This window comes from Scylla paramamosain, chromosome 21 (genome assembly GCF_035594125.1).
Source record: "Scylla paramamosain isolate STU-SP2022 chromosome 21, ASM3559412v1, whole genome shotgun sequence".
Taxonomy (NCBI): domain Eukaryota; kingdom Metazoa; phylum Arthropoda; class Malacostraca; order Decapoda; family Portunidae; genus Scylla; species Scylla paramamosain.
The window spans coordinates 20,962,000-20,972,993 of NC_087171.1; the positions used below are offsets into that span (position 1 = coordinate 20,962,000).

At 39.4% G+C, this 10,994-nt stretch overlaps 1 protein-coding gene across 1 annotated transcript; it reads left to right on the plus strand.

Moving 5' to 3' along the window:
* Positions 1-1,342: 1,342 nt before the first annotated feature.
* LOC135111226 (adenosylhomocysteinase-like) lies at positions 1,343-7,070 on the plus strand. Its single transcript, XM_064024364.1, has 6 exons — positions 1,343-1,510; positions 2,257-2,429; positions 3,869-4,039; positions 4,336-4,524; positions 5,736-5,951; positions 6,387-7,070. Exons 1-6 carry the CDS (start codon positions 1,483-1,485, stop codon positions 6,912-6,914), a joined length of 1,305 nt encoding a protein of 434 aa, XP_063880434.1. The 5' UTR covers positions 1,343-1,482; the 3' UTR covers positions 6,915-7,070.
* Positions 7,071-10,994: the final 3,924 nt, after the last annotated feature.

Sequence of the window (10,994 nt, forward strand, 5' to 3'; positions counted from 1 at the left end):
CTTATTCATCAATTTTTGACCACTGCCTTGACCCTTTTATGGGACTGGCATTTCAGTGGGCATTTTTTTTATTAGATTTTTGTTGCCCTTGGCCAGTGTCCTTCCTACATAAAAAAAAAAAAAAAGATGCCACATACTGCACCTTTAACTAGTAAAATTTGTTGCACACATATATGACATAAATATGAACTACACAGAGCACTGGCCACAGGCAGACTCTGTATTTAAGTACGTATTCATTGATTGATGGGTTTGAGTGCATATAATTTATTGCTTGATAGTCCAGTGTATGTGTATATGACTGTTGTGCAGCAAATGTTGTGCAATAAGTTCAGCATACAGTTAATATATATACTGTATGCTGAACCTATTAAGAATTGTTATTCAGTGATTTTTTTTTTCTATCAAAACTTGGTTCGCTTGAGTAGTTGAGCCAGATGATTCAACATATGTAATTTCTATACATGTGGTAAGCATATTTTTCCTGCAGAGAGAGAGAGAGAGAGAGAGAGAGAGAGAGAGTACCCCCTACAGGCAAACACACGCGGACACACCCTCGATACACGATAGTGTTGTGACGTTTTGTATGAAGTCACGGTGAAGCAATGCTAGGATTCTTATCTCTTTACATCTGGTTTTAACTGGTGGGCACATTAGTGAAGATAGATAGCAGATTATAGATTATGATGAGTACGAAGTGTGTGTGCACATTTTTGAGGACTTACAAAAGTCGGGTTTATCATATGGGATTATATATAATTATCAGGCACAAAAAAAAAAAAAAACTACTTTTTATTGTATCTATTCTATTGAGATAACACTAAACTCAAACAGGCTCGAGTCTATCTTTGGGAGACAGACTTACAAGGCTTTAGCTTAAATAATTTACGATGGTGTGTTCTCTGAATTTTTTCATCGGCTTTAATTGTACGAATGAGACGGTTTAAGCATTTTCACCTTCATTAGACTAGATAGACATTTATTACGCCTCTTAAGTATAATGTGGAAGAGTAAATAAAATGTCCATACGTTATAGTGACTCTTCATTATAATTACAAAAGAACACGATTATATATCTGACAAAACAGGCAACCTAACAGTGCCGCTCTGCTATCATATGTTCGTATAATTTTTATGGCGCTGTCTGACGGTGCCAAAGTAGAAAGATGGCCCTGGTCAGAACCTGCGATAGAGACAAGCACAAGGAGACATTAATTTACATGTTACAAAGCCTGAGGGCCTTAACTGAGAGACCAAACAAGATACACGAGTGCAGCTGAATCATTTAAGCGAGTGCCACACGGAAACAAAAATACGAAGTAGAAACTCTTGGAACTCTTGCCTAACTGGTAACTGTCAAGAGCGGCCCTATAAAGCCAGCAGACACGCTGGCCGCTTCCCTGTTTACTGCCAGTCGTGAGGCGAGGAGGTAGTTGTCCCCTTCCTGCAGCAGTTGTGGTAACCAGTAACGCCGCCGCCAAGATGAGCTCCAAACCCGCCTACAAAGTGGGTGAGTGTCGTTGTGTTACGTAGTGCCACGTTGAATGCCACTACCGGGAGACTGAGGGTCGAGGAAGCCACATTGGATAATTTATGCTGATACTCATGTGTCGTTATTATAATATTTATGTCATCCGGTAAGGACGTGGGTATTGTACCCGGTATCTGTTCAGTATTCCTTTGTGAACTGACGTAAGTGAGCAGACGAATCAAACATGCGAGCGGCGCCGTGCTGGGGGTGGCGGCGTCTCGGCGGGAGGTATTGAGTGGTGGTGGTGGGGAATAGTGTTACAAGAAAGGTATTTTTATCTGTAACAGCAGTGCTAGTCATCATGGGAGATAATGTTCCGAGTTTGTAACGTCCAGGCATAGATAAGGCAGATTTGTACCGGCAAGTAAGGTCGTGATGTCACCAACTGGATGTTTTCGAAAGGTCTGGAGTATATACCTAATGTTTTAGGTGAGTGAAGTCCGACTTTAACGTGACATTTCCAAGCATTAAACGGTCACACACCTCCTTACCGAATTGTTGAATAATAAATGACAGTTGCGACATCCAAAGGGTGATGAATTTCTTGCGCAAGATATGATAATTCTAAATATGATGAGATGGTAATTCATTGCCCCCGATTATCGCATAATTAATTTTTGATATGCAGAGATACTAAATTGTGTATGGTCTCTGCACCATTTATTTGATTTAGAACTTGACAACAGTGAACAATAGTGAAACCAATTAAACCATTCACCTTCCAGCCGATATCAACCTGGCTGACTTTGGCCGGAAGGAGATTATAATGGCAGAGAAGGAGATGCCTGGTCTGATGAGTCTCCGCAAGAAGTATGGAGAGACCAAGCCACTGAAGGGAGCACGAGTGGCTGGCTGCCTTCACATGACCATCCAGACAGCAGTCCTCATTGAGACACTGGTAAGCCTTTTTTGTTTCTTTTTCGTTATGTAAGAGGGAGTCTGTCACAGGGCAACAAAAATTAAGTAAAAAGTATCATGAAGTTATGGTTGCATTATTATGTGGCATTTATGTTATTTTTCCACAGCATAACAGGGCCATTCACTTTATTTTATTGACTTAAGTTGCATGTATATTATGATGTAATGAATGTCACAACCATATTCAAGATCTGGAGGCATTATATAAGATTTATAGATAAAAACTATTGATAAAATGAAGGGCACTATTTCATAATATCCCTAGTACAATCTTTCATGCTTATTCAATAATGCTTAAGGTATGAGGTTGATGCATACAGTAAATTTGAGTGAGGTGTGTTTTACATAAGCTAAGGTATCCTCCCATAAAGTAGCTTAGATAGTAGATAAAATGAAGGACACTTGTAATCTTCCAAGTAATCTCCACAGCAAAATTTTCCATACTTATACAAGGATGCTTAAGATATGAGATTGATACATGAAGTGGATTTGAACAGAGTTATGTTTTGTAGAAGCTAAAGATGTTTCCTACTAAGTAACATCCTCTGATCTTGTTTACCATACTGGCAAAGTTAGTGAGGGATGATGTGATAGGGTTGCCATACGTCCGGATTTTCCTGGACATATCCGTAAATCAGATAACGAAATCTGCGTCCGGGGGGATTTTTGAAAATCCCTCAAATGTCCGGAATTTCACCTTCCATCATTACTAACTGTTAAAAAATCACATTTATTAAATTTCCTTGTGTTGAAATGATGGGAGAGAGAGAGAGAGAGAGAGAGAGAGAGAGAGAGAGAGAGAGAGAGAGAGAGAGAGAGAGAGAGAGGTTCACCGAGTGGCAGCTGCTTTGGTTTGGTTTCGGTCAAGACTCTGATGTGTATGGGTCCTGTATGAAGTTGGTGCTCGCAGCCTTCCCAACGCCGCCTCACTTGATGTCGTGCTCGTGCCCCAGTCTTTCACCAGCTCTGATAGGGGTCAGTTTGGATTACTGTTTGCGGCCTTGTGACCTCGTCATTACAACTATTACTTGTTCTTGTCAAGATGCCCAAACGAAAGTGTAAATTCACTGCAGAGATGCAGAACAAACTCCCGTGCTTCAAAAAAGGCAGGGATGAATGGGAAGCCGAGTGTTTGGTGTGTAAACCAGGAACATTTGTCTCGTTGGTACATAAAGGCATTAATGACTTACAGTCACATGTGAGCTCTGAGAAACATAAGAGAGCAGTGCAAGAAGAGGGTTCATCAATGAAGATGACACATTATTTTATTATCAGCCATATGCAAAGGTAAATAAGTTGTTTCTTTTAATTAATTTACATGTTTTCCAGAATCATATCAGGACCATAATCAGGTGTTAGTGAAGGTGTCCAGAATTTTGATAGTTCATATATGGCAACCCTATGATATGATCTATGCAGATTGAGCTTGGTGCAGAAGTCCAGTGGTCTTCCTGCAACATCTTCAGCACACAGGACCATGCAGCAGCAGCCATTGCCAAGGCAGGGATCCCTGTGTATGCATGGAAGGGTGAGACAGATGAGGAGTACATCTGGTGCATTGAGCAGACCATCATATTCCCTGATAACAAGGTAACTGAGAAGTCAGAAATAAAATACATTGGAGTGAAACGCTGTGCATACAGATATACACTGTTATAATCTGTGTTTTTGGAATTTGGGAAACCTGTACCTGAAGTTTATGTAATTGAGTTGCTGGGCAGGAGTTTCTTTCTATTTTATTTCATCCTCTTAGTTATTTAAAAAAAATTTAGTAGTGCCTTAAATAGACTTGTATCAAATAAACTTTTAATTAGATATCAAGAGATAAAAAATGAATAAAATGCTATCTCTTAAAGAAAATAAAATTTAAAAAATGCACTTTACAGCCACTGAACATGATCCTCGATGACGGAGGTGACCTGACCAACTTGGTACACGAGAAATACACTCACCTGCTGCCTGGTATCAAGGGCATCTCAGAGGAGACCACCACTGGTGTCCACAACCTGTTCAAGATGATGCGTGAAGGCAAATTGAAGGTTCCATCATTTAACGTCAATGATTCTGTCACAAAGGTGAGCTTTGGCACATGTTGAGACACACACACACACACACACACACACACACACACACACACACACACACACACACACACACACACACACACACACACACACACACACACTCACAGAACGAGTCTTTAAGTTTGCAAGTGAGCATGCAGCGAAAGAGTATGATTGTGGTGTTAGAGAAAAGAATGGTAGTTGTTGAAATGGGAAATGTACAAGTGGTTTGTTGTGTCAGTAAGATGAATGGTAGTTGGGAATTCATCCACCTATCTGATGTCCCCTTGCATAGCAAATACCACTTACCAGAATTTCTCCAATTTCTGGCCAAATTTCTTCCACTTCTGCCAGAATCTGAGTGGGGTAATTTCAGCTGTTATTCAGTGTTTAACCTGCCAGAAAGGGTGTTATGAAAGCCCCCTACCCCTGTCCCCCTGGCTTGTATGCTGATGGGTAGAGTGGAGAAGTGTATTACATCTGCAAAGAGGTATACAGACAAAGTGTGGCTGTGGAGGAAGAATGAAGTATTGTAGATGTAAGAGGAGAAGGTGAATAGAGTGGGAAGACTTTTGTTTTATGCCAAAATGAGTGGAGATAAGAGGTCAATTAAGGAACAGAAGATCTTCAGTCTTACATCCAATGAAGATCTAATACATGTACAAGTCTTTTGATAGATGAAATTTGTCTTAAGCAATTTTTCCATCAACATATGTAATGAAAAAAATTTGGGTCTCTCCAAATTACAGTGGTGCTTCATCAGTTTACAGCTATGCCCCGCCTATGCTGTGTGTGGTTTGGGTGCATCACTAATTTACTGGGAGCTTTGTGCTATCAGATCAATATCTACTGTTGGATATTTAAAATTTATGCATGCTAGCCACGCACCTGATGCTGTGATGTGCTTAATAGAATCTTAAAGATAATCCTTTTTTGGCTGTTGTTCCCAAACACCAGAAGTTTGAAAAAAAAAAAAAAAAAAGTTGGAAATAGCATGACAGATTAATTCTTTCTTGATATTTGGTTTAATTTCTGGTGTATTTATTGAATTTCAGGAAACATCAGTTCATATATATATATATATATATATATATATATATATATATATATATATATATATATATATATATATATATATATATATTTATTTATTTATTTATTTATTTATTTATTTATTTGCTTGTTTGTTATGGCATATCCTCAATAAGCATCCTTTTCCGCAGAGCAAATTTGACAACTTGTATGGGTGCAGGGAGTCCCTCACAGACGGCATCAAGCGGGCCACTGACATCATGCTGGCGGGCAAGACCTGTGTTGTGGCGGGCTATGGAGATGTAGGCAAAGGCTCTGCTCAGTCATTGCGTGCATTTGGCGCCCGAGTCCTCATTACAGAGATTGACCCCATCAATGCTTTGCAGGCAGCTTGCGAAGGGTACCAGGTAATTATTTATTGCCTTTGTGTTGTTTTGACTTGTATATCTTGAAGAGGCATGTGATGTCTTGAAGTAAATTTGTAGGAGGAATCTGAGCCATATGTTAGTTTATGCAAAGAAATTGACTCATACTTAAAAGTTCTGGTGAGACAAGATGTTAGGTGGGATGTCAAATGTCAGCAGCATTATTTTCTTGAAATGTTATGGAGTGGGGCTTTTCTTAAATCGATTTAACTTTATTTAACCAACTTTCTACTCTCCATTATGAGGTAAGAAAGATTAGGAGGTTAGATGGTTTTCTCTTTGGGTTAGAAATGTTATTTTCTATTATAATTAGATAGAGGAATAAGAGAGGATCACAGTTGCTCCTCTGCCACGTAACTACTAATTTCCGTCTACCTGCCTTTTAGCAACTCTAAACATACTTAATTTAACATACAGGTTACCACAATGGAAGACGCCATCAAGCAGGGTGCCTCTATCTTTGTCACCACCACTGGTTGCCGTGACATCATCACTGGTGACCACTTCAATACCATGAGAGATGATTCCATCGTCTGCAACATTGGCCACTTTGACATTGAGATTGATGTTAAGTGGTTGGATGAAAACTGTGTGGAGAAAGTGAACATCAAGCCACAGGTGGACCGCTACCTCCTCAAGTCTGGCAACCATGTCATCCTGCTGGCAGAAGGTCGATTGGTGAACCTGGGCTGTGCCATGGGCCACCCATCCTTTGTCATGTCCAACTCCTTCACCAACCAGGTCCTGGCCCAGATTGAATTGTGGACCAAGCCTGGCCAGTATGCCATTGGTGTGCACTTCCTGCCCAAGAAATTGGATGAGGAAGTAGCAAGTCTTCACCTGGAGCATCTGGGTGTCAAGCTAACTAAGTTGACTGCTGTGCAGTCTGAGTACTTGGGTCTTCCAGCTGATGGACCTTATAAGCCAGAACATTACAGATACTAAAAATGATAGGTAATATACTACTGACAGCCAAATAAGTCCTCTAAGTCCTTTCTGATTTATGTTTTCTTATATTTAAGAGATTTTCCATTATCATACTAAAATTACTTATGAAGACACAATATTTGTTAATGAGTTGAATAAAATGTAATTGCTAAACTTTAATTTTTTATCCCTCCGAAATGTTTGCCATGTTCAGTGTGGCAGCCTGATGGCGCTGCTCGGTGTAATAAGTGTAATGAGTGTGCCATGCTGCACATGGTACAGTTTATTCTGAGTGGTCAAGCCTGTAATCATATAAATTGAACACTTAACACCATAAACATATTGTTTTGTTTTGCCTTCACATTTGTACCATTAGTTTCAGCTACTCATTATAAATGTCATTATGCTTTGCCTACTGCACATGATCTATTGTACATTCAGGAACTGGACGCTTTGTGAATGAGTGTGGGTGACTGGTGTAGAATGCAGGTCTGTGTGTGGTGATGGCAATCTCCCTTCTGCTGTTAGGAATGTTGCGAGCACCACAACACCTGACCACCACAAGGATTTTATTATGGCCCTATCTTATAGGTCAGCATCTTTTTAGCAAACATAGTGGGCTCCACCCTCACGACTCACTCTCCTACCTTCTCCCTCTTTTCATCTTCACGACCTCCATTGCAAGGGTAACATTCAGTTTGTCCAAAGTGAATAATAAAACCAAAGTACAAATCGGCATGCATAGTTATATTGTAAAATATACTTATTGGTATCTGCACAGGTGTGCTCAAAAGCTGATCCTAGGCCAAGGGAAAAATTCATTTGACTTCTCCCAACTTCCTTGTGAGGGAAGGAGATGCAGGGAATGCTTGAGACGACATATTCCTTTGGTTGGAGATAGAACAGTATGGGCAGAATTCAGAAGGGCACTGAGACCCTGTCTAGAAACTGCTAGATGGGAATTAGTCAATAGTAAGTCTATTAGGGTTGCCATACGTCCGGATTTCCCGGACATATCCGGAAATCAGATAACGAAATCTGCGTCCGGGGGGATTTTTGAAAATCCCTCAAATGTCCGGAATTTCACCTTCCATCATTACTAACTGTTAAAAAAATCACATTTATTAAATTTCCTTGTGTTGAAATGATGAGAGAGAGAGAGAGAGAGAGAGAGGTTCACCGAGTGGCAGCTGCTTTGGTTTGGTTTCGGTCAAGACTCTGACGTGTATGGGTCCTGTATGAAGTCGGTGCTCGCAGCCTTCCCAACGCCGCCTTACTTGACGTTGCGCTCGCGCCCCAGTCTTTCACCAGCTCTGATAGGGATTAGTTTGGCATTAATGACTTACAGTCACATGTGAGCTCTGAGAAACATAAGAGAGCAGTGCAAGAAGAGGGTTCATCAATGAAGATGACATTATTTTGTTAAACCAGGAAGTGAAGCTGAAGATGTTAGTGCTGCAGAAGGTGCTTATGCATTTCACACTGTCAAATATCATGGTAGTTTCTTATCCATGGATTGTTCATCTGTCTTGCTGAAAAAAAAAAAAAAACTTTTCCTGATTCTGAGGAGGCAAGAAAGTTTTCTAGTGCTCGAACAAAGACAGCAGCTACTATATAAAAAGCTGTGCTTGCACCTCATTCTGTTGATGTTGCCTTAAAAAGCCTAAAAGAAAATATAGTATACTGTAGAATTCCTACAGATGGTAGTAATCACGATGCATTAAAGCTGTTTCCTGTAATTATTCAGTACTTTGGAAGAATGGTGGTTTACAGTCAAAACTGATTGAGTTTAAGAACACCCCAAATGAGACTACAGACACTATTGCCAAATATGTGAAAGAAACCTTAGATAAACATGGGCTTACTAAAAAGTGTGTGGCATTTACAGGTGACAACTGCAATACAATGCTTGGAGGACTCGAGCGTAACGAAGAAGGGAATAATGTGTTTGCAAATCTGAAGATGTTGGAAAAGTCATTGATTGGAGTAGGTTGCCCAGCACATATTCTGAATAACTGTGTTCATAATGGAGCAGAAAGAATGGATATTGATATTGAAAATATTATCAATAAGATTTATCAGTATTTTCATGTCTACACAGTTCGCTCTAAAAAACTAAAGGAGTATTGTGAATTTGCTGAGGCTGAGTACAGGAAACTTCTCTCTCATAGTAGGAGTCGTTGGCTGTCACTATTTCCTGGCATCACAAGGCTGATAGAGATGTTTCCTGCTCTTAAGTCCTTCTTTCTTTCACAAGAGCAACCACCAACTAATAAAAAAATTCTTTGAAAATGAAATGAGTGAGATTTACCTCTGTCACATGCACTCTTTAATGGCTGTATTTCACACACACATTCAAACAATTGAAAAGGAAAGTAACTCTGTTGTAGTTGGAGTCTGTGTGTAAAGTACTTGAAGAAAGAAAGAACCAGCATTTCATGTCTTTAAAAGTTAAAGGAATAATTGCTCAGAAGCGCACAGAAGGAAAAGAAGAGTGTAACAGGTTCTGTGTTGAAGTAGTTAACCTGTACAACAGATGCTCAGAGTACTTAGCTAAGTGGATGAAACCACTGGAAGAGTTCTCTTGTTTCAAGTGGATGGTCTTGAGTGAAATGCCAAACTGGACTGATGTGGAACCTTGTGTTGTATACTTGATAGACAAGGGAATAGAGCTTGATGATGTAAAGTGCTTTGATCAAGTTTGTAACTTGAGGCAGTTTGTAGAAAGGAACAAGAATGATGAGGACTTCAGTAAATTACCAGCACATAAAAAATGGACCAGATACTTTGAAGCATCAAAGAATATTGAATGCCACTCAGAACTGCTCAGAATTGCACAATTCTTTTTTGCTGTAACATCCCACAATGCTAATGTGGAGCGAGTCTTTTCGCTGATGCAAAGTCAGTGGACGAAGGAAAGGAACAAGCTGAGTGTTGATACAATGAAAGGTATTCTGACTGTACAGTACAACTACCCAGAGACCTCTTGCGTTGACTTCAACTTTTTAAAGTTCAACAAGGAACTACTTAAAAATATAAGATCTACAGAAAAATATGCATCGGCACATCAAGCAACACACGCAGTGGTTGAAGAAGAATTAGAAGACAGCAACTAAGTTAAGTGGAAAAACGGAATTCAAGATTATCAGCCATATGTAAAGGTAAATAAGTTGAGTTTCTTTTAATTAATTTACATGTTTTCCAATATCATATCAGGACCATAATCAGGTGTTAGTGAAGGTGTCCGGAATTTTGATAGTTCATATATGGCAACCCTATAGTACTCGTAAGTCGAGTCTGTTATCTAACCCAATAGTCCTTCCGTTGCTGAAAATGTTTTCTGGAGGTCTGGTTCTTGAATGCCTAGTGTGTTATTGCATCCTGCATGATGTCTTATCAGTTCATCAGGTACCATTCAGTGGCATCTTCAGCTGAGTGACACCCAGAAATCACAAGGAATTGAGGAGAGTAACAACCTTGATGAGCCTGGGGAAATTCTATGATTGGCTTTGGCTAAGAAGGAAAAGTTCAAATGCGAATAATACATATTAGTGAAGGAAACTGTAAGCTGTAAGAGTCAGCATACAAGTGCTCGCATCAGGTTGTCAAAACTCGCTATATTGACATGGTGCCTGGTTATTTCTGCGCGTTCCATAAGCTGAGGATTATATAAACGTATGATAAAAGTTCAATATGCGTGTAGTCCAAGTCCAATGGATAGGTTGAAACCAGCTCTCTCTCTCTCTCTCTCTCTCTCTCTCTCTCTCTCTCTCTCTCTCTCTCTCTCTCTCTCTCTCTCTCTCTCTCTCTCTCTATATATATATATATATATATATATACATATATATATATATATATATATATATATATATATATATATATATATATATATATATATATATATATATATATATATATATATATATATACATACGAGTATATATATAACAGTAATGCAACGATCGACACCCATGCACGCGACACCATAAAAGGAATCCGGAACTTCACTTGCAAACATGTAACTTTTAACTTGCACGAGTCAAGTAGTCCAACAAGTGATCACAACATACCGAAATGCACGAATGAGTACAATAGAGC

Coding starts and splice junctions, on each gene's coding strand:
- LOC135111226 (XM_064024364.1), top strand. CDS start 1,483: ATGAGCTCCAAACCCGCCTACAAAGTGG. Junction 1,511..2,256: donor CAAACCCGCCTACAAAGTGG/GTGAGTGTCGTT, acceptor TTCACCTTCCAG/CCGATATCAACCTGGCTGAC. Junction 4,525..5,735: donor TCAATGATTCTGTCACAAAG/GTGAGCTTTGGC, acceptor CCTTTTCCGCAG/AGCAAATTTGACAACTTGTA.